At 35.8% G+C, this 25,310-nt stretch overlaps 1 protein-coding gene across 5 annotated transcripts in view; it reads right to left on the bottom strand.

The window, feature by feature from the left end:
• ADGRB3 (adhesion G protein-coupled receptor B3) overlaps positions 1-25,310 on the bottom strand; it is a 677,430-nt gene that overhangs the window by 9,365 nt on the left and 642,755 nt on the right. For all 5 annotated transcript variants that reach the window (XM_033102727.1, XM_033102728.1, XM_033102729.1 and 2 more), the window contains 4 exons: positions 24,813-24,908; positions 23,083-23,122; positions 17,636-18,282; positions 7,825-7,860 (listed from right to left, as the gene is read on the bottom strand). In XM_033102727.1, coding sequence (XP_032958618.1) covers positions 7,825-7,860; positions 17,636-18,282; positions 23,083-23,122; positions 24,813-24,908 — 819 coding nt within the window. The remainder of the gene's footprint in view (positions 1-7,824; positions 7,861-17,635; positions 18,283-23,082; positions 23,123-24,812; positions 24,909-25,310) is intronic.

The raw sequence follows: 25,310 nt of genomic DNA, 5'->3' as shown, positions 1-25,310 counted from the left end.
CTTTTCATATTAAATAGAATTTAAAAGAGCACAAACAAAGAGGAGTACGGTAATAAATCCCCTGTATTTACAAGTGTTATTTAAAAAGAGAAAATACCTTTCCTCAATTTTGAATTTTACGAGTTAAAAAAAAGTTAAAAATACAGTGTTTCATTGATTCTCCAAGATTGAGCCTTCATATCTGTTTAAGATTTTATAATATTTTAATGTATGTGCTTCATAACTTACCATGTGGATGGCATGGGTATATTATACTCATGTCTAAGCTAGAATTTGAACATTTGGTGTATTGTTTTAATAACCAAATATTTTCAAAACTGAGGATTTGTTTTGAAAAAGATATGTATCTTTGGGGGGACTTCTACAATGCCCAATTTTCTTCTAAAAAGACACTTGTGGAGAACACTTTATCTTTCAGAAAAAAAAGGCAAAAGAGAAATGCAAATTGAATCTTCAACATATTTTAAAATACTTATTCTCTTTTATGTTAACTTTAATTTCCTATATTTAATGGATCTTTCAGCAATACTTTCTTTAGCTAATTTCTTCTATTTTCATTAGCCTACTTTTATATGAGAGAATTCTGCCATTTTAAGTCTTGCTACAACCAGGTTATTTTCATCTTTGCTCCTCTCAGCTCTAGGAATTGGCTGTTGATGAATCAGGCGGTTAAGGATGAGAACATGGCAACATTACTCATGATGGGGACATGAAGCATAGAGAGCAGTTATAGAACGATTAGCTTCCCATCAGTTTTGGGGAGAGTACAGGAAACAGATTTGCAGGATTTACAGGGAAACACCAGGCAAACATAATTTGACTAGTGAAGGCTGATAGAGATTTACGAGAGGGAGGATTTGTATAAACAACTCAATGGAGGGATTGTGAGGACTACAAAACTGGCAACAAGTACGTTCTATCCTTGGGGAGGCACATATTCCCATGCAGTACCAGGGCCTAAGACACTGAATAAAATATGGATTTGTGTTTTTAAAAAACTATAGTTGCTGGAATATGGACTCTAGTATCTTTCATGAGAGTGAATCTTATTATATAGTTATTTTCTGCTAGGGTGCAGTAGGAGTGATATCACACTAGTGACATTTCTCTAAAGATATTTCACTCTGTCAGTTAATACATATTCATAAGCACCACACATGGTGCTAGATGTGGAGTAATAATGGTGTACAAAATCTGGTAGAGTTCCTTTCCTCTTATATCTTGAGGAATAATGGAGAACAGAGGCATTAATTACATAACTCAAAAACATGTTAACTTAGAACTGTGATAAGGAAAACACATTGTGGTGTTATAACAGTGATAGAGGGACTGGCTGTTTTCTTTAGGTTTTTATTGATGTTTACCTTTTTCTTTCTTTTGGGACTTAAACATCCTGTGTCCCAAAGAAATTGACTTCTGTGGAAAAACTCAAATTAGAACTCAGTCTTATAAAAACCTTAGAAAGATAAAACTGTAATTTGTATGGATTTTCTATTTAAATAAACATATTCTAACTGGCTATATATATATATATATATATATATATATATATATACACACACACACATATATATGTGTGTGTGTGTGTGTATATATATATATATATATATATATATATATATATATAATTCAGGTTCTTTTAAATTCCTGTCACATGTTACAGGTACTTTTTGTAATAAAGATAAAGGCTTGGTAATGCTCCCTTCCACTCAGAATATTATCACTCACCATTTTTTGAAGCTGTGTATGAACCCCCATTCTGAGAGGACCAGCAACCTAACTGCACAAAAATATTGCCTCATGAATAGTTTATTTCATAGGACTCTCATGTTTCATTTTATCTTTGTAACTCAAGGGAGGCAGTCTTTGCAGCCTTTTAATTATTGGTATTAGAGAAAAAATAAGTTGGGATGCACTTGCATGGATGCCTTGAGCACTTGGCAGGCTATCTCCTGGATTAAATACTTGGAACACGTCAAATCTTAACAGTGCTGGGTCCGCACCAACTTGGATTTAGATCTCAGTTCTATCACTTCCAAGTTGTGTGGTCTGAGGCACAAAAATCCAATCACCTTTGACCCCCAGTTTCAGTAGTCTAAATAACCGTGGAAGGTTGTTTTGATGATTTAAAAAGGGATATAAATCACTTATCAGTGGAGTACACAGATAAGAGCCACTTAAGAAATGGTAGACATTATTATCTTTCTTAATCCTCAGGATGACCCTGGGAGGTAGTAGTCATTATCTTACTTCACTGATCAGGAGACTGAAGCTCAAGAGGCTAAGTGAAGCTCCCAGGCTCACACAGATGGTGCAAGCGCTGGTAGACATTCTGAATCCAAAGTCAGTTCTCTTGGCATGGTGCTATATTAGATGTGTCCCAGAAATTTAGGAAGCATCCTCCTTTAGACTATTCAAGTTTGTGATTATGCCTATTGAGATGGAAAAGATGAAACAATCTAGAGTGAGTTAGGTGCCTTTTGTAGTGAGTCCATAAACTGTGGACAGTGATCATCTTGCAGCTATCCCCTACTACTGCATTCATCTTTTGAAAGGCTGGTCTTCATATCTTTTGTCTGCACACATCCTAGGTAGTGACTTGGTATCCCTGACACCTAGGACGGTGTTTGACATTCAGCAGGTGTTGGATAAATGTGGATGGGATAAATGAATGAGATGGCATAGGTTCCGAGGCCAGGGGACCTGCCTGCAACACAGAAGGCCATCAGCAATCTCATCTTCTCACTTCCTATTCAAGAGGTCTTCACTGGAAGGAAGGCTCATTTTATTGGCCCCTGGGGGAACACTGCCTCCCCCTTCTGATCCCACTGTGGTCCCTTATTATCCATACTCGTGGCTTATAAAAGACCTGTAGGTAGGTTTGATACAAATAGTTTGGAGGTTTTCTTTTCCAAATTCAGAAATCTGTATCACAGAGTTGGGATTTCGTTAAGTCTGAATTACAGGTAAGATAGACATTACTAGATATGGGCTTTTAGCAACAGAGAAACTGTTGGAACAAGTTGGAGAATCTTTTGACTAGAAACTTTAGATTATGGAGCCTGGAAATCGTGTGCTGATAAGAATTAAAAAGCACTTTGCCTGAATCACCTTTTTCAGCCTTAGGAGTTTGTACACCTATATTGACTTTGTCCACATTTACTAGTCTAAACCTGCGGTTGTTTTTCTTTACTGCTTTGCATATGAGCCTTCCATCCAGGGTGGGCTGTGGAATACCATGCTGAAATGCCTCATGAATAGTTTTGCCTCATGAATGAGGCAAATGAATACTAGTCTGAAATGAATGCCCAAACTCATGTTAAGGAAGCAACACACACTGCAGAAATTAGGTTTGATTCTTAAAGCTGTGTTGTAGAAAGGGGATGTTTCATATACCTTTCCTTGGCTAGAGTCCCACTCTATCCATAAGACAGACAACATAGCCTCTTGAACTGCCTGACATTATGGTATCATTTATGTTTCAAATATGTTTCTAGTTGGAGACATACAGCACCGTGGGCTTAAAAAAAAAGACACAAAGGTCTGAAAAAACTGAATAAGGAATATATATTTTTCTATTTTGTCACTGTCGCTTCGAAGGACACTTGGCTACAAATAATTTTGCAGCCATTTAAATTCCGTAACATAGAAGACATGGATGTAGCATGGGACTGAATTGCTCAAACGTTTTCTTCCCCACTACGCTGATGGCTGGGGGTCGGGGACAAAGCAGGAAAGGGCCTATTATCAACAAGACATTTCTTAGAAATTATATGCTTTATATTTAGGAATTAGTATAAATGAGATAATCTTTGTTATGATTTAGCTGTGTTCACAGTGATATAAAATTAATATAAGATAATATTTTATCTTACTTGGCTATGTTTCCCAAAACCTTCCAGTAAAATTTCAAGTCCCCGCAAAGGTAGGCCTTGGTTATCCTGGATCTGTGCCATCTTGTGCCCTGGCCCTCCATCACCGCATCCCAGTTTGAGAAGCAGAAAGGGTTTGCTGGATGTGTAGGGCTCATTAGCAACTTCAAAGGTGTTTATGAGAGGCTGATTTTATATCACTATGAACACAGCTAAACCATAACAAAGAAGATCACATTTATATTAATGGAACAATGTGACAAAGTTTATCCCCATATTTTTGGAAGAGAAGATACAAAACAAATATTTATTTATATATATTTTAACATGAAGTAGATAATAATGCCTATTACAATTGCAAAAAGGGTGTTTGCAATTCCATTCCTAAGAATTTCTTGAGCTTTGTCCTCCACAGAAAGTGTAGACTACCTGCCTAATACGTCTGATAAAACATCACATTAGGCATCTTAATCCCTAAAGTATTAAAATGCAGATCATCCTATCTAGATGTCTCTTTGATTTCCCTGGATCTGTTCATGGTACCAGTAGAAACTCAGACCTGCAGAGTCATCTTTTTCTTGTTCCCCTCCACTTTTGTCCTACGTTCAGTTAAGGATCAAACTCCATAGATTGTGACTCTGCAGTGTCGCCTCTTATCCCACCACTTCTAGAAGGTGGACTCTCATTACTTCTTCCCTGGACTCGTCACTTTCTAATTTGTATTTCTACCTCCACAGTCACCCTATCCAGATGTCTCCTCCCTATTACTGCCACATTCATCTTTCTAAAGCCCATATCAGAGCAGATCATTCCTCAGTAAAACAGATAAACAGAAATTTTGCCTTAGCAGCTCTTAGTAACAAATTAGGTAACAGTTCCTCCCTTAGAGTACAAGCTCTTCACAATAGGTTTTCTAAATTACTTCCTCTATTCATCCATAGACCCCATGTTTCAGTGAAGTTTGACTTGTTTCAGAGCATATCACACCTTAGCCAACCATCATGCCATTTCCTCCTCCTAGAATTTCTACCTGCCATTCACCGCTTTGAGTTACATGTGATGTGGATATCAGTGAAGTCCAACTGTAACCACAGAACCAGCTCAAACTGGTCCTATCCTATTTAATGAGATGCTGAGTTACTTTTCAGAGTCAACAGACCAAAACCATAAGTCAGGCTGCCAAAGTACGAGCAGAGAGAACTTTGACCTCTAGCTGCACCTGGAACCAAAGTCTCACCCTCACCTCACCCTGCCCCGCACCAAAGGGCCAGGACATAACCAGAAGTTGAACACCAGAACCCATTTGAAAGCAGAGTCCCTTGTCAAAAAGATCCAGTATTGACACTTCTTTACTGTAAAGGCATGTTGCAATTAAAACTCACCCCACCAGCATTTCCACATACCTGTTCCCCCAGCCCCTTAAAAACCCTTAACCTAGTCCTGCAAGCAAGATGGATTTGAGGCACCATTAGCTTGCCCATCTTTTCTCTGTCGGTGCCTTCTCGATCAATAAAGCTTTCCTTTTTCCAAACTCTGACATTTTGAGTTTTAGCCTTTAGAAGCCTCCGGCACATGAACTTTGGTTTCGGTAACACAATATGATTATCTTAAGGTATTACTTCCATAGTGGCCCATTTTCTATACTGCTCTCTGCCTCAGTTTAGATCAAGCATTTGATAACTTTTTATTAAAGCTAACAATTTTAAAATTTTAATTTTTCATCATTCATTCAGTAAAGTTATTGAATGCTTACTATATACCAGATCTCTGCTTGGAGCTGGGGATAAAAATCCAATAAGGAATGTGAGCATAGAAATATCACTGTAGTATTCTCTGTATACTTTCCAGGAAGCATGAATCAGTGTTCCACCATTTTATGACTAGTCAACATTTAGCTGTATTTATTCCAGGAATGCAATGTTTTCTTGGAGGTGGCTAAGCAGGGTTTAGCCACAGAGTTTTATGCAAATATGAGTTGAGAGAATATAATTATCATGTATAGACTTGGGAATGTATGAGGCCTGTAGGGGATATGCAGTCAGGAGTCCAGGAGGCAAAGTTTGTTTGTCAGATGCCTAAACTGGCTTGTGGGGAGTAGGGGGTATCAGGAAGCTTGACATAAACAAATTTAATTTATGCAGCCTGAATTAAGGGGGAAGGTGACACTTTGGAATTTCCTTGAGGACCATCCACAAAGTACAGTTGCTTATATTAACATTCATCACCATTTAAATCTGGCAATCATTTTTCTGAATACAATTTATGAGGTATCTGCCACACAACTTTAGTTGCGCATTGACTAAGCAGAGTAGTAATAAATGGTTTGTAGAGACAAAGCAATCTCTCAAAATTGTGTTCCCCCAATTTTGATGCCTACAGCAATCATGCGATCACTAGCAATTAAGGAGCGAAAGAAAATAACCAGGGTTGTTAAGTTGCAACATTTCTCCATTATCAGGAAATGTTTTGAAAATACCATGGTTAGATGTTGGAATACTAAACACAAACAGAAGTATCACTTTAAGGAATCTACCAGTTGCCATAGAAAATAGATGAAAAAAGTTTTCTAATGCTCCAGATGACACAATATGATTAGATTTCTTTTCAGTGCCTGAGATTACATAATGTTGGCTGGTTGCGCTGAGGCTTAATTTTTGATCTAGGTTTTTACTATATTCTGTCACCGATAATCTAGTGGGTTAATTCCCACATCCTTGCCTTTGTATTAACCTAACAACTTACTGATTTCAAGACAAAATAAAACACAGTATAATCCTCTAATTTTTGCTACTAAAAGTAGAAAAAACAAACAAAAACACCCCACTAACATATGTGTCCCTTATAAAGCCCTAGAGGACCTAACAATGAAGATTGCTGAATATATTCTCTTTGAATTTACATTCTTGATACTTATGCCCTAAAAACTTAGGATATAATCAAATATTTATCCCATGCCAGGTTGTTATAATTGAGCCGCATCAGTACTAATTGCCACTAATCATGGAGGCCAGATTCTTTATCATACTTTGTATCCTGTACAAATATATTACTGAAATACTACTGAAAAAAAAAAAGTTTTTTCTTCTAAGCCTTTATTCAGGGTAAAACCAGAGCTTATTCACCACTGCAGTAAATAAAAATTAAGTCTCAGTTTTGATACCTGATGTACATTATTGAGCTACAACATTCATTTATATAAATGAAATGATTGAATTATAAGTTTCCATGTTCTGAGAAGCTTCCATAATTTTAGGAATATAAGCTAAGAGTGTTGATTTCTATGTAAGCATGATAACAGTACAAATATGCTGGAAAAATTTATATGTATTATATCCAATTATGTCAGCAGGCTATGAATCATATCCAATTATCAAGATGCATAAGTGCACTTTGTGTGATGCTCAAACATCATTAATTTTGTGCTTAGCATAAGCTGCTCAAATGATATGATTTCAGTAATTTCTTGAATCGATATTACAGCATCAATATAAATTCAATGTGAATTGGAAAATGAACATCTTCATCTTGTTTACATCTGTGAAAAGGCATTTACTAAACACAGGAGCACATTGAACCAACAGTTGCAATTGGAAAAAAAATCTAGAATGTTCCACAGAGAATCTAAATAATAGGAACCAGAACACGAGGCAAGCAAGGCCCAGAGACAGCCTAGCTAACCAGCCAAAGCATCCTCACAGGCTCTCTATAGGTAGACACTGAAGTAAAATCAGGAAACTGACATTCCCACCTCCCAACAAACTGAACTGACCAACACTTACCCTCACCATAAATTTCCCACTTACCTTAACATTTATAAAACGGTTTCCTTACTTGTCTGGAAAAATCTCAGTTTAGCATATATTTAAAACAATTAGAACAGAGTAATATGTTTAAATAATTATATAGTAATTTTGAGTTCAAGTAATTAAAATTATAAATCTTAGAAACTTACCTCAAAGTCAAGGTCTGAATATCGTGATTTTCTTCTCTGTTAGATATTATTTAAAAAAAAAAAAGAAAAATAAAAAAAAGTTGTTTAGTTATTAAAATAAAATGAAAATTATTATTTTCAATGAAATAATCCTGCTTCTTTATATTATAAGTATTTCTTTCACATAAGACTAAATGAACATTTTTATGACTTCAAACTATTCCATCCACATTATTCTATTTTCACTTTGAACTTCCTTTAAAATTGAAGATTATAGAAATAGAGCATCTTTCTCATCTTGACCTAATTTCTCAGTGAGGAGAAATTTTCTATAAAAATTCACACCAGAATTTCAATATTGAAGGAGATTTTAGGTTTCCTACAGCAAAACTACTTTATAGACACAAAAGATTAAAAACTGTAGGAAAAATCATTAGCTTTCTCAAGACTCTCCACCAACCAACCTTTAGACTTCATTTCTACCAAATTCTATCTGGCCATCTTAAGTCCCAAAGCTCTCTCTGTCTCACCAACACATTTCTTGGCTTTTGATACTCCTCGATGACAGGGAAGTCCTTCTAATTGCTAGTTGTTCTTGAGGAACTGAAGTATTTATCCTAATTTAGGAAAACAACAAATAGTTCACACCCCAGCAAAATGTGGACATAAAAATCACACAGAGCTTCTTTATGGCTCTATTTTGTTAAACAGTTCCTAAATCCAGTATAATGTGTGTTAGTAATTAGGCAGTAGGCCTGATAAAATCAGTCACCATAATTAAAATGAAATTAATGTGATGTATTATTACTGTCGGGAAGGTATTCTTAAGCATCTGCTCCAAGAAGTTATTGGCGTCTTAGAATGATTAGGTATAGACGGAGATGACTGGTAAACGTAGAAAGGGCCCTCCAAATTTTTAGAGAACAAAACAAGATTCCAATATAGGGGTTCCCTTTTTGTCGGGTGTGTGGTGGGGTGTGTTTTGGAGGGAATGTGGACAAAGGAGAAAAAAATAATAAATATTCAAGTAATATTCAGGCAGTTGTAAAAAATATTTAAACTGTGAGACAAAACTTCTGTCTTATTTCTTCCTGTTCTGCTTTCTCAGCCTTAAGTTCAGTGACCTAAACAGGGAAATCACATCCAAGACAAGTGGCAGACTCTTGTAACTGTTGGCCATTAGCAGAGACTGTAAAAGACACTCATGTAGTTTATTGAAAGATAGGACTAAACTTCTGCTACTTGAGTTAAAATGTTTGCTGTAGAACCAGAACCTCCCTATTTAACAACCAAATACATGTTTCAGTAGATAGAAGATAATATACCAAAAGAAACGTTTTGTTTAAAAGTTCTGAAATAATTTGATTTGGGTGGAGCTGGACTGTAAATTCAGCCTTCAAGTACAATCAAGGATTGCTGTATTAAGTGGAAACTCTGGGATGATCTCACTTTGCTCCCTATCTCCAGCATTGCCCTAGCCTCGCCCTGGTGACATCCCGGAAAGAGAAAAGTGAGTGGGAAGGCTTTTACCCCAGCCCTCTGGGCCATCTTCCTGCCGCTATTGTTAGCTAACTGCTCTGTAGAAAAATCAGGCTCTGAGGCACGGTTTCACATGAGACGAAATGTCAGTGTTTCCATTCTGCTCTTGCATGCTTCACCTTCCTGGCACCGTGACTCAGCGGGCCATTTTTTTTCTAAGTATACGTTAAGCAAAATCCTTTCCTAATGCAACATCCAAGCATGGAAACACTTCGTTTTAAGCAATTATTATAGAACATTAGTCATGAGCTTTGTGTTCCATTTGAAAATTAAATAGTGAAATTTTATGAAAAAGATTCAGCCAGCCTGCAGAGTAAGAGGCCCTGCCACTGCACACGTTGAGGAATTCTGTTGCCAAAGGTCATAACAGCCACATGTTGTCTTGTTCATTTCTGAATGCAAAACTATGATGCCTCAGAACTGGAAATACTGACGAATTCCTTGTTGCTAAAGGCTCCATATCTTAGGAGCCAGAACAAAAGATGGGAATCTAGACCACCAGAGATAGAGTCTGCTTCTTAGAGCAGATGTCAACCTATGTCATTGTGAAATATGGGAAAGAAAATGGATATACTCTTACAAATAGATCCCTCTCTCTTCTATTTAACTATATTGAAATCAAATTTTAACATGAAGGTATAGCAGAACTAGCAGTCTTGAAGGATTAGACTGAGAAAGGAACAAATGAAGCAAAACGATTTCAATCAAAAGAGCCTAAAAATGGGAGTGAAGACAAACAGATTAGAGAGTGGAAAAAAAAAGTAGCACATTTTCAGAGCCCAAGGGAGATAAAAATTTGTGTAATATTAATCATATCCTCACAATACTGACCATGAGTTCCAACCTTCTATAAAGTGCTTTCACATTTGGAAACTGCCCTGTTGGATGGTTGGGAAAGTATTACTTATTATCCCCATTTTATGAATGAGGAAAACTGAGGGCTAGAGGAATTAAAAATAACTTGTCCACTTCACCTGGATAGTAAGCAAATGAGGTGGGATTCACAATCAGATCTTCTGACTCCAAACCCTGCATTTTCTCCACCATCTCTCACTAACTGCTCAGTGGTACAAGTGGTAATATTTTGTAGCCAGGTGCCTAAGGTATTTTGCTGATTGTTCCTAGAACTCATCAAGAATAACATTAGAGGACTCAATCAATTCAAGACTGACAGCAGTGGGACAGAGATGATTTCTAAACATAAAACAAGGTAATCAGATCAAAATATAATTGACAAGTAAAAGTTAAAGGAGAAAAAAATATCAATATGATACTTATTTGAGAGAAAAACTGATGGCGATATACGTAATTTGTATTGACTAAAGTAATTTAAAAAACATTCTAAGACAATAATTTATGAGGAATGATACAATAACAGAGTAGCTGACATCACCTCCTATTGCAAAATCTAATTTAAAAAGTTTACCTTAAAAAAGTATATTTAGCATTGGAAAATTGGTGGTATTATGCAAGAACCAGAATGCTCAATTCTGTTCAATTTCAGTCTGTTTTCACCCTTGGTATGCAGGCAGTATGTTGGAGAGGCAACAAGTTTTTTGTGGAAACCATGACTGATTTACATGTTATTCAAATGTCCCTCTGAGATCTCTGGAATGTTATTTCAAGTGGTTAGAAATAATGGTTATATGTTTATGAGAATCAAGTAAGAAGTCATAACAATGTTTCTATAAGCTGATAAGTGAAGAACTGCTACCTATAAATTTAAAATAAGCCAGTGTGGTGGTAAAATATTCTATAAAGATACAAATCAAATGCCTGTGTATATATCTCCAACTTACCAAATAACTTGATACAAATAAACTTTTTGTCATAGTAGTTAACAAAAATTTCTTCAGTTCTTTTATACTATTTCCCACGTAGAATTCATCCTAACTTGTATTCTGCTCTCAACATTCCTTTAAAATTCTCCTTGTCACTGTCTCCGTTGAGCTCCAATTTCTAAGGTCAGCTTTCTGTCCTGAACTTACTGGTCTCTCAGAAGCTTTGGGAAGTTAATAATTTCCTCATCAAAACACTCCATCATCTGTCAGCTGTGCCCTTTTCCCCCCTTTTATTTGGTGTAACTCCTTTTCAATTTTCTTTTGCTGGCTCTATCTCATCTCCCTGGCTTCTAATTGTTGAGTTCCTGAGTTCCCTTTTTTTCTCATATTCTCTCCTGGATAATATAATTCATTCCATTGTTTTAAATACCATCTTTTCAGTTCCAAACACCCTCTTTCTTCCTCATGTTTTTCCCATCCCTGAAAAAGCTGGATATCTATTAGTTGGCCAAGTCAGAAACTGAGGAATCACCCTTTATCCCTTCCTGTCCCTCATTATGCACAACAAATCCATCAGCAAGTGTCAGCTGTCACGTTCACAATATATCTTGATCCAACTGCCCTCTCCACATGCATCTCTCTATAGTGGAAAGCACTCTTATCTCTTGTATGGATTACTTCAGCAGCCTCCTAGCTGTCCTCCAGCTTTCTGCTCCACCCTCTCTTCCGGTACCACTAGATCCTAACCCTTTGTCTTCCATACCGCTAAAGGGATGGATGGAGAAATGATCATGATGATCTTTTGCTTAACAGTCCTCATTTGCTTCCATTGCTTTAGAAAGCTGTGCAAAATCTCTTTTTTTTCCTATTTCTACTTAATCTTAAGGAGCTCACCCTCCCCCTGCTACACAGGCCTAATCCAATCAGAATATTCCAAGTGCTTTCCTACCTCAGTACCTCTACACTTGCAGTTTCTTTTGCCTGAAACATTCCCTCACTCTTTATACTTCAGAAGGCTCCCCAGACCATCTATCTAAAGTAGTCTCCCTCACATTCCACAGTTATTTCTCAGCACAGTACACACTGTTCTAGATGATTCATTTAAAGGCTAATTATCTTTCTCTTCCATAGGGTTTGTTCAACACAGGGGCAGGATCCACACCTGCTTTCATCACTTTGATGTCTCCAGCATCTAGCAGAAGGCCTGATACAATAGTAGACATTCATAAAATTATTGATGAATAATTGAAGGAGCTGCACTGTGGCAGCCAAAAACACTTCCAAAAGCATGTGACTTGGTTGCTTTTTGTTTGCTTTTTTTTTTTTTTTTTTTGCCCTCAGGAATACTCCAGGAGAATTTGGAGAAGCTACACACAAAACCAAATCGGTTGACAGCCAAGAGACTCTAGACAATTTAGAGGAATGCAGGCTTATCACTAATAGAAGGGGAAGATTCCTTAGGATGATTTAAGGTAAGGAAACGATGGTATGAGGCTGTTCAGAGGAATACTTAGTGAATATATGCACAGAGGCGTCACCCCATATCCAAGTCTTGTAGAAAGATGAATTCTTTCTCAAGGAGACACTTCACTGTGTCACTGCCAATTAAGCTGGACAAGACACTAGAAGATTCACAGTGAGGAATAAATGGCACTATGACCGCTATCAGAAGTTCGGTACAGAGTGAGCAATGAACCCACTCAAGGAGAAAGCTTTGATTTCAAATCCATTCAAAATATCTGTGGAAATGAAACCTGAGAATATTTTGAGAAATGACTTGTATTTGAGCTAATTTTGTGTGCCTGCATAAAAGACAAAAATTCCCTAACCCAGGAGCAAAACCAAAACACTAAAGAAGGCCATGGCTTCCTTTCCCCACAGCTACATGAGGAAAAACAAAAATTAAAAAAGAAAATGATGCTTCTGCACAGTGGTCAGTTCTATGATGGTTTCTGTTAGTGACAGTCTCCCACTTCTCAAGTGAGGCCATAACATTTTGTCTAATATCCTGAATATCGATTTAGAAGAACATTCAAACCTCTTCACAGACATTCAAGACATAATGGTAATGAAATAATAATAACACAACCTTCTATCTGAAGCACTCCTTACAATTTTCAAAGGGTTTTCACATATATTATCTAATTCGATCCTCACAGTAGCCGTAAGAGAAGTGCCTGTGATGTGGCATTATAGCTAAAATGTTTTACCTCTAAAATCCATTATGCTGTGAACTCTATGATTCATGTCCAGAAGAAAACTGAGGTATAAAAATTTAGCTTAAAATGGTGGCTCTTTCTACCCACTTATAAATTGAGAGATTATCTGAGCATTTTTCATATACGTTTATACCTAAATGGACAAAAAAGCTGGAGTAGCAAAACTTTGTTTTTGATAAAATCATTTTGTAATCTATCTAACTCTGATTAGTTATTAAGAGTTTCTTTATTAATAGAAAAACCAAGGCGAGATTTGTCAGGAGAATAACAGAAACCATTTTAAGTATTTACATTTGAGCAAATTGTTTCACAAGAATTCAAGTGATAGAGGAGCTGAGAAGCCATATAAGGGACCATGAGGTAACCCAGAGATTAGCAGTTGACTGTCCACCCTCGGCTGGATGGACAGGAAGATGGCATAGTGACTTAAGCCCAGGGACTGAGGCACCTGGCAGAAGCTGGAAGCTTCTGGAACTGTAGCTAAAGAGACACAAGGTGCTGCCAGAAGCAGAAAGAGCAGGGGAGAAATATCCTGGGGATTCTCTCTTCTCCCCAACCTCCAATCTCTCTCCAGTGTTTCCTATTAGCAATCTTCTCAAGGGCCAGAAGCCAAAGACACGGAAACCTGTATCAACCCTGAGTGATAGCGGGGGAAGGATGAATAATAGCTCACGTGCCAAACAGGCCCAGGACATGCACGTAAGTTGGGAACATGTTTGAGGCAATGCTTATTATCAGATCTAAGAGCTACAAGCTGTTGAATACCAGTGTTCCAATGATTCAAAAATACTGACCTATCTTCTTACAATATATACCTATAATTTTTTCAAAAATAAGTAGAACCCCAATCCAAGATTTAAGCTATATTTCATAGTCCTCAATGGCTTGAGAACTATGAGACTTCTTTCTTCCCCCACTTGCTCCATGGCAACTAGTGTTTTGTTTTGTTTTTTTTTACATTATATGCATACCACGCACTCGACATATTTTGCTAATTAAGGTGAATGACAAGTGCTGATGACAATTTCATTCTTCTTAACCTAAAAATAAAACAGAGGATATCTAGGGCTAGAGATACTGTGAGAAATTCTACCATATCCATATTTCAATTATTCCATAACTGTGGAAACAAAATCTAAAATTTTTGGAATTGCTTAACAAGTCCATTCTGGGAGTGAATACAGTTTGGAAGCTGGAAGATAACACTTTATAAGAAAGAAAGAAACAAGGTACTATTAGGCGGGGAGGGACTCTCTTTCATGCCAAGACACTTCATGCATATATTAAAATTTCTACATTCAATAATTGGGGATTAGCTGAACATACTCCCCTGGAGGTTGGAGCCTTTTCTGCTGGCACTGCTTTCTGGATTGCGGAGCCTCCTGCTTATTTGAATAAGTACTTCCACCCACTCACCCACTCTTTGGCTTTCTGTTTTTCTCCCTCTTCTCTTTTCCTCACTAATACTGCCTTCTATGCTACGCTTGAGAGCTTTTACCTTCTTCTCTTTCTTCTCCCCGCCACTTCCCACCGTGGTAATTTGTGAACACCAACTCCTCTTAAGGAAACATCCTGAATTAATAAGAACATCTTATTATTTCTTTGAAGACATCCTAACACCTGGCCAAGCCCATTCCTACGGTTATAATTGTAGTCCCCTTCTCACTCAGAGGGGAAGAAGACGCAAACTCCTATGGCTTAGACCTCCTGTCATCCACATGTTCACCCACTTTTATCTTTACATCGTCTTCTAAGACTCAAGTCACCTCCTGGCTACTGTTGATCCCACTCTCCGTGCAGACACTCCAGTCATCTTTCTGCTTTTTCTCTTTGGTCAGAATAGCATCTTCCCCACTGGCTGGCCCTGCAGATACAGTCTAGCAGAGTTGACATCTCAATCTGACAACGTATCACTCTGCTCATTAAGAAAGCCATACCACTGACTTTATTTTCATGAGCCACAGTCCTAGCTTCAAAATCTGCTAGTTATATACACCTATACTTTATCCATCTCATGTCTTTATTCCCTCTAAGACCAAGTGTCTGTCAAGGGTTAAAATAAACTTTAAAGTTACTCTCATGCTAATGTTCAGGCACATTACTGTCTCTTTAGACGGCATAAAATTGATAAGGACAGAAAGATTCCATTCCCAGATTTGCTATGCACTTGCTCTGTAACCTTAAACAAATGACTTTACTTCAAGGATTATAACAATTTATCCATTGCACAGAAGTGCTGTGAAGATTAATTAATTCATGTTTTTAAGGTGATTTGAAGCTCTGCTAATGAAAGATGCTATATAAATGCTAATTTTTGTTATTCATTCCCATATCTATATATTCTCTTTCAGCTGTCTCCTAAAATGGTCACCAGAAGCAACTATGATTATTAAAATCTTTTAAAAAATGAAAACGACACTGAATTTTCATTCTGAATGCTGAATTTTCTTCCTTTTCAAGATGTAAGTAAGCGCTGTGATCTCTAAGTCATTTAAATGCAGATCTTTTGGCTGAATCACAGTTATATGTGATGCTTTTACTTAATAATAAGAATATAGAGATTTAGAAAAATTACAGACTGAACAAACAGTGCCTGGAAATACAGTCTGTTGTCCAAGTACACAGGACTTTTACAACATCAAACCCAGAAAGATTTTTAGACTTTTAGATGTAAAGCATTTTTATAACAAGCAAATATTTACTATAATCCCATTCTAATTCCTTTAGCATACCTTAAAGACCATTCTATATGGAAGACTCCATACAGTCATTATGATTTTTCCAGTAGTGCATCCAAATTGTTATTTATGATGTTATGTTATTAAACGCATACTCACTGAAAACCCCTTTACAAACTTTTGATTTTGTATCGACATTATGTAGTTTATCCTTATGTGGTTATTATTCTAGTAGAACTGCCAGTCTCTGGGAAATGCAAGTCAGAAATAGAGAAAGAGTAGCTATTGGCTAATTCAAAGTGATGGAATGCTTTTGTTTAGAGAGTGTTCCAGCCAGCCACTCTGGAGTGAACTTGGCTCTACTGCCGCTATGGCTTTGGTTCTGAAGGATGATTCTTTTCAGAAACCTATTCCGTTCGAGATTGATCTAGAGTTTAGGGATTCATACTCAATCTCGTCTACATTACCATTTTGGTCTAGAATTTCCTTGAAACAGTTTGGAAAAACCTGAAAATTACACCACTCACCAAGTTACTCTAACCTTTCATGTAGAAGGCATGACTTTGTGGGAGAAAGGGAGAAAGAATTGACTCTGGGCACTCCGGAACACCAGAACATATGATTATCAGCATACTTCTGATGGAAAGGGTAGGCAACCAATTGTAGAGTGTCTTTCTCCAAAAAGTATCTTATGAAATAATCTCATTAAAACAACAGGTAACACATATAAAAAGGAATGCAGGTGTTACATTGCATACAGAACACAATGCAATGTATGAGTAGTGAGTTTACAGCAACATTTCAAGGTAAAGGATATAAAAGTCACATATAAAAACAGTGACAGGATGTATATCAAAAGAAAGTAAGACATTTCTTAGATCTTCCTTGATTAATTATAATACAATATGAAAAATATCAATGGCTGTTGACTATTCTCCACTTTACAGGTAGAAAAGAAGCTGAGAGGAGTTTGCTTTTTTTACTAAAGCCATGTGGTTGGACCTCAGAGTCCTGACTCTTAGCTTTCCCAATTTATATCCCTTCTGAGAGTTCACAATTTAAGATAAAAAATTTTAGTGACTGCTATTCTCTAAGAGCTAAGAGCAAAATATTTACTTTGCAAGATATCTAATATAATACGTGGTAGAGTTTATAATCAGTGTAATGGTAGATCTCATAGCAACATTCCAATTTTCTTATTTTTAACAGCTGCTCTCCAACAGAAAATCCTGATGTTGGTTTAAGTTTGTAGCGCCAGTCAGAAACGACTTTAAACAACAAAGTACCCGAGAAACATCAGAAGGATCTTTGTTTTGTTTTTTGTTTTTTTTTCTTCTTTATGAATGCTCTGCTTGGTTTATGAAGAATTATGACAGACAGGTATCTAATTAAATATAGAGAATTCCTCTATTTAAACAATCTTGATAAAGGGGATTCTGATGCATTACTGGAAAAAAACATACATCCTTAATATTAATCCCAACGTGCCAAAAATTCTCACTGACACATAACTGCAAAAGCTAATGTGACTCATTTCCTGCAATCCAAAATCACGTGAATCAGTCTCTGTCATTCTCTATGTATTTCAAAGAGCAAGAAAAAGTTTATCGCTTACCTCTAATGAACTCATTGAAATGGTTGATCCAGTTTCACTTCTTGACAGTCCTGCATTATCATCCAACTCAGAGGCCATGAAATTCTTCACAGCTGTGCGAGGCTCAAAGGGTAAATTCTGCATATGTTCCTGGGGTGCGAGATGTTGTTCTAAGTTCAGATTGAACTGGTCCATTACAGGGGGATTCATGTTGAATTCAGGATTCACTTTGTAGTGCAATAGCCTTTCGTGTGGCAGGGTTTCCATACCGATATTCATTTTGTTCTCTTCTTTCATTGATGGTTGGGAATTTACAGAACTTCTGGGCATCACAATATAGTCACTTTCCATCATTCTTTCTTGAGGATGGACTATGTCCATATCAGCCCCTCTCAAATTATCGTCTGTACATAAGTACACAGTTCTCCGCAATTCACTGTTCTCTTTTTTCAAACACTGATTGCCCAGCTCATTCATACTCATGGGCATGTGCAGACCTGTGGGTTGCTGGATAATGACTTTAGAAATGACGTTTCCAGGCAATGTTGAATAGCTTAGCCCTTCAGGGTTTGTTCCCTTTTCTTCTTCGTCATCATCATTTAAAGAAATCCTAGAGAGTGTTCCGGTTATTGTTGCTGCTCGGCAAGGACCAATATCCTTATGAAGAACTGTGAATGCAAATATGAGAGTTCATAAAAGAGAGCTCAGGCATGCTTTCTCTTCATTATTGTATTCTGTTCTCTCTTTCTACTAAACAATTTCCTTAATAAAATAAAAAGCTAATATGTTTAAAAATTATCTATTGTTTGTCTATGGTGCAGATTACTCAATCACTCTTTATTGATTCTGATATGTTAAAACATCTGAAAGCTGATTAATGGATTTTCAAATATCTCAGTGTCTTATCCTTAAACAACTCTGCATACGTTTTCAGGGGAAAGGCAGATTACCAGAGAAGTAGTCTCCATCAAACTACTACAAAGGGTTTTATAAAATTATGGATACATTTCACATGAATTTGACTTTTTTGTAAAGGCGTCTTTCCCCTGAAGTATTTTTAATAAGTTCTATTCATTAAGATTTTTTAAAAAAGGTAATTAATAAGAATCTCATCCTACTGCATTAGAAATCCTTCCAAAAATTATGCATGTTGAAAATTAATAAACGTTTATCTATGAGGGGGTATTCAAATTGCCAACTGAGTTTAAGCACACAAAAAAATTGTCTGAGTTTCTGAAACCACCATTCCATACCTGAAAAATGACTTAGAAAAAATTTAAAAACGCATGACAACTTGTAGTGAGAGAGGAAACAAAATGAAAGCATAAACTACACCAAACAAAAGCAGACCAAAGAAAGAGTCCAGAATTCTTTATTAAAATATATTTTCATGTTTTTTTGCCTCTCTATAAAAAGGAAGCCATATTTTATGCATAAATGATGCAGAATGAATCAAAGCTTAGTTGTGAACAGCTGTCAGTTTTGAGGCATGAATGAATGAAATACTGAAAAACTATTCTTGGTAATTTTGTTGCTGAAAACACACAGAGAAGCACCGTACGCCAGTCAGCTCAACATGTCCACCTACTTCTGCCCCATCTACAAAGCAGAGCGATCACCACTGAAAGTTTCATTAGGCAGAGACAACTGTAAAATATTTGGTTTATGCGTTCTTCATGAAAAGTTCTAGATGTATTGAATTTTACTCATTATTATCCAGTTTTCAAATAGCATCATAATTATTGTGCATTGAAGCAGAGGCTGAAAAAATAGGAATCTATGAATGTTTCCCCATTACAAAGAGAAGCTTTCAAAGTTATTTCAAAACAAGCATCATTGATGTAGTATCTTTTATCTTTAAAGATACCATATTTAATTGTTTTATTAGGTTTATTTTAGACACTAAAAAAATCACATCACCTCCACGTGGTTTTTATTAATCTACAATTTGGTTGTGACTTTTTGTATTAGAATAGTTTAAAAGCATAATTTCCAAACCTCTTAAAATAATAGATTGGAAATAAATTGTGGTTGCTAGGAACAATTTACATGAAAATATTAAGGGGCAAAGTGTTTTAAATTAATAGATTTAATAATATTTGAAATAAAATACTTTAAAATATCTCCAACTCCAGGAAAGAATACTTTTAATCTTTAACTGTTTGCAAGAATTAATCCAAAATTTACAACAGTAAAATTTAAAGGCTAGCTATGCGAACCTATCATACTGCATTAAGAACATATAATTTTATACTTTTATGAATATTATAAACTATAAAGGAATTCTTAGTATTGAATATTGATTTCATAATGTGTATTTGTACAAGATTCATTTAGTTTTGTATAAGTGTACTATGATTTATAGTTACAGTTAGCACATTTCTATCAAATGATATCGCCATCTTTATTGAAAATTTGTGTACCTTACATATTGGGGGAAAGATAATTCTTCTCATGAAGTAGTGCCTACTCTGTATGTCAGCTTCTTAGACTTACTTAAAATGGATATCCAAAATTTGAATATACAACATAAAAAAATCCATACCACCTACACATACAAACATGATGCTGAAGGAATGGGTCTTTTGAGAGAAATTAATAAAGTTGTAAAAGGCAAAATGCAAACAAAAACAAAACAAAATGCACCTGAATATTTTGCATAATCAGATATATACTCTACCCTTTGGGAACGTGAATTTCAACAAAACTTAGAAAAATATTATTCAGAGTCCATAAATTGAGACTTTAAAATTGAATATACCTCAACGTGGCCAGAAATCTCCAGAAAAACTCAGAGGCAAGCTCCTGATGAGCTCTGCTAAAAAGGGCACATACAGAAAATGAAAACATTCAAAACAGTATTTTCTAATACCATGCTTCCCCTAAAATAAGACTGGGTCTTATATTAATTCTTGCTCCAAAAGACGCATTAGGACTTACGTTCAAGGGATGTCATCCTGAAAAATCTGCTAGGGCTTATTTTCTGGTTAGGTTTTATTTTGGGGGAGACACGGTAAAATAATGGTACTGACCTGTATCAGGAATACGATATTTCAGAATGCAATGCATTCTGGAAAAAAATAGGTAATTTAACAAAAGAGAAGAAAGATGAACACTTAAGAAATGAGACCACAGCTTGGGTTAGTAGTTCAGTGGTTCTCCACTGTTAGCATGCATCAGAATTACCTGGATGGCAGGTAAAAACATTGATTACCAGACCCTACCCCACAGTAGGTCTGTGGAAGGGCCTGAAAGTTTGCATTTCTAATAAATTTCCTGGTGATACTAACACTGCCTGGGGACCAGACTTTGACAACCACTGGTTTAATGTTAATAGCTTGGTAAGGAAAGACAAAACTGCTTCTATTTTGCTCCTCTATTAAGAACTATGACGAGTACACCAAAAGAGGTGGAAAGGAAACTAAACTAAAAATAGGTAAATAGGAATTATATAAATACTAATTACTTTAAATAAATTCAGGCTTCTGGACTCAGACAAATCACATTCCATCTTGGAACACGTAACTTGTTTCCCTGAAAATAAGATCTAGCCTGACAATCAGCTCTAATATATCTTTTGCAGCAAAAATTAATATAAGACCCAGTCTTATAATATAATATAATATAATATAATATAATATAATATAATATAATATAATATAATATAATATAATATAATACCGGGTCTTATATTAATTTTTGCTCCAAAAGACACATTAGAACTGATTTGCTGGCTAGGTCTTATTTTCGGGGAAACACGGTATGTGGAACCTGGCACCTTGACTAATGATCTTTGAGAAATTATGGAAAATGGATGAAACAAGGGAAAACTGTTTTATCAATTTTCCAAAAAGGTAAATGGTAAACTTAGGAAACCAAACTCTGTGTCTTAGCAATATTTTGGTAGGTATTAAACAGGTCAGGTTAATTCCTGATACTGTACACAGGTACACTATTTGTCACCAAACCATGACAATTATTCTGTTGCCCTGCTATGACCACACTCTATAGAGAGTATTCCGATTGAATTCAGGAATGAGCACATGAGATTAGTCTCTCAGATTCTTATTATAACAACTCTGTGATCTCAGACTCTGCCTAGATGTTTAGTGGTTTGAGTGGGGTAAGTGGGGGGTGCCTTACTGAATACAGCAGGTTTCTACACTCCTCTCATCCTATTCAACTACTTGATTGGCAGCTTAAATGACGGTTTAGAAGGTATTCTAATCAAACTTTTAACATCCAAACAATTTCAAATGAATAGAATGCTAACCTGAAACTAGTAAGATAATAACGAATAGAGATAAAAACAAAGGCCAGATTTTTCTTCACTGGGGAGAAAAATGAAAATCACAGAACCTTTATATAATCTTAGTCTTGGAAAAACCTGACAGCTACTACAAAAAGTCTTAGTGATTTTTAGGTGACAACTAGTTGACACTAGTATTGTACCAGCTGCTATGAAATCAGATGAAAATGTAGATAGCATTAGTGTAAGTAAAGAAACAATATGAATGCTGGATACATATGTATACATTTGGGCACCATAATTTAAAATTATTAACATATTGGAGGCCACCTGGGCACCATGCCTGCCTGGGAAGATGCTGTGAAGAATGAATGAGGAAACATGGTTTGTTTAGTCTGGAGGAAAAAAACAAACAAACAAAAAAACCGACTTGGATTGGGCTAAATGATACTTGCTCTCAAATATTTGGCTATTTTGATAAAGTGACTACCCACTCTTATTCTAGAAGGCATCACTAATGCCAATGAAGAAAATATTAAATAAGGTATATTTTGTCCCAATATAAAGGAGCATTTCAACAACTGGAATCATCCAAAAAATGAAACGTGGTTTCCTTTAAAACTCTTGAGGTATTTAATCTGGGTTTATAATACAGCTTTGTCAAAACCTTCCTAGTCAATCCAGGTTTTTTAATGATCATTTTCACTCAAACCATCAGGAAAACTCAGTGGGATCCTAGCACTCTAAGGGAAGGTGTGCTACATGGTTTCTTCTGGTCCCCTCTAAAAATATAACAACAACAACAATGGCTATGCTATATCAACACACACACACAGTTATTTCATCCTTGCAACAACCCATATTTCATAGATGATGAAACTGAGACACAGAGAGACCATATTGATGGGCATTACACCTGACAACCAGTAATCAATGGAATGAAAGTCTCTGTCATCAAGTCAATGCTTTTCTGCTGTTGGTACTCCCAACAAACCATTTTTATTTCTCTCTCATTCCATCCTTCTCCCATTGTGCTATTACAATGTTTCCATTTAAAAGATTCTATTTATGAATACAACTCATTCTATTCTATTCTATTATTCTATTCTATTCTCCACACAAATATGTGATGTGTAAACTACAGCATTTTAAAATCAAAATCCATAAAAATGATTTAACATTTCTAATGATTATAGTTTCAAAATTCAAATATTCTTACCAGACCGGCAAGCAATGTCTACATCCTTTTCAAAGTCTGTCTGTAACAAAAAATAATAAGACATAGAATCATCATTTAATAAAGACCTCAAGTGAGTTTTACTAAACAGATTATCTGAAGTTTACAGATACCTGACTAGGCAGTACCAAGTTATTGTCTTGTGCAAAGGAATTTTCTCAAGGAAAAATCAAATTGTTTTCAAGAGTATTTCCTAGAGACCAAATGTTTAATAAAATAAATGGAAACATGACATACAATTTTAATGAGGCAATATAATATCCATTGTAATCTCAGAGACAGAATTGTAAGGCAGTTCCTTAAACCCCAATAAAAGATTAAAATGTGCATTATGAATATACTTAAATAAATGTCTCTGTTATTTGTATTTTTAAAGCACTTAGTTTGTATATATTGTTTGTGATGTAGTATCTTATAATACAGCTTTGTCAAAACCTTCCTAGTCGATCCAGGTTTTTTAATGATCATTTTCACTCAAATGTGACAAAAGGCTTTCAGATTTAGCAATTAAGATTGAAGTTGAACCAATACCTACCAATCCAGTCTAGAATCTGCTAGAGTGCAGTTCCATCCTCACATTTTCCCCAAACTTTTATTTTAAATATATTCGTTTATTTTCATAATGATAAAATTAAATTAGCCCATCTTAATATTTTATATTCAAGATATCAGAATTTATCTACTTGTTTTTGATAAGAAATTAAAATTATTCCTTTTCAAGTCTTAGTTACTCGTATATCATTTAGACTATTTTATGTTGCCTAATCCAAAAACATTAATAATAAATCAAATACAAGAACTATATGATTTCACTCATTATGTGGGATATAAAACAAAAAACAACAAACAAATAAAACAAACACAAGCTCATAGATAAAGACAACAGTATGATGGTTACCAGAATGGAAGAGGGTCGAAGAAGGATGAAGGGCGTAAAGGAAGTCAAACATGTGGTGACAGAAGGAGACTAGACTTTGGATGGTGAACACACAATGGAGTATGCAGATGATGTATTATAAAGTTGTACCCTTGAAACTTATATAACATCATTAACCAATGTTCCCAAATAAATTTAATTAATATATATGTATTAAGAAAAAAAAAACACCTCTATTTAAGCCTTGATTTTAATGACATCGTATCTCATTTCTAAAATATACCAAAGCGGTTATGTCTCAAGTAACCTTTAATCCCAACATTGGTCAGAGCTTAAGTACGATAACTGACTTTCACTGGAAACATGGCTACTCTTTATAGTTTAGGGCAGTAGTTCTCATCTTAAGCTGCATATTGGAACCACCAATGCCTGGGTCCCAGCCCAGAGATTCCGGTCTCATCGGTCTGGAGTGCCTATTCTGATTCTAATACATAACAAACACTGAGAACTGCTGCTTTAAGACTAGAAGTGTAGGTCCATAGTGTTTTGATCTGTAAATAAACATGATCCTATTGACACATAGTTATTCCTGATTCTTTTCAAGGGTAAACATACTTTCTGCTGTTGCACAGAAACCCCACACTGAACACGCCAATAACAGATCCTGGACTCCTAAGCAATACAAAAAAAAAAAATAATTATCTGGTGTCTGTTAATGAACTAAAGCCAAAGGTCACTCAAAATGGGACTGTGATACTATTTTAATGAAAATAACATTTGTTTATTCCCTTGAGAAATCATGACTAAGTTAACCAGAGGGAAAATACAAGCTCACCATGATTTGAGCATGTCCGTTAGGGAAAGAACTTGAAGAATCAGCATTGATTGGATCCTGACAGTTTCTCAATCGGCATCTAAATGCATCCTGAACCTGTGAAAAATATGATAAAGATTAATTTTCTTCTCTCTTGGAAATGACCAGATAATGCCTACATTGGCAATCAACTGAGAAAGTGGTTACCATTGTTTTCATGATCTAATACCCATTTTGTTTACTTCCTAATACAAATACTGGTTACCTCCACTGCGTTATATGCCAAGGAAATTTATCACTTGCCATAATCTATAGAGGGAAGTGCTGGGAACTCCTCAGTTATCAAAATGGCTATGTCTGACTCAACCGTAATAATTCTCACCGGAGGGCAGATTTATTTCCCTTGTTACAAACAACATGTGTGTCATTCAAGGAGGATTTACTATTCAGTATGGCATAATCTTTATAACAGCTTTACACATCATGAAAAATGAGATTACTCAATGATCTTTCGACTGA

The sequence above is a fragment of the Rhinolophus ferrumequinum genome, chromosome 3 (assembly GCF_004115265.2).
Source record: "Rhinolophus ferrumequinum isolate MPI-CBG mRhiFer1 chromosome 3, mRhiFer1_v1.p, whole genome shotgun sequence".
Classification (NCBI taxonomy): domain Eukaryota; kingdom Metazoa; phylum Chordata; class Mammalia; order Chiroptera; family Rhinolophidae; genus Rhinolophus; species Rhinolophus ferrumequinum.
This window is presented reverse-complemented; position numbering and strand designations above follow the sequence as displayed.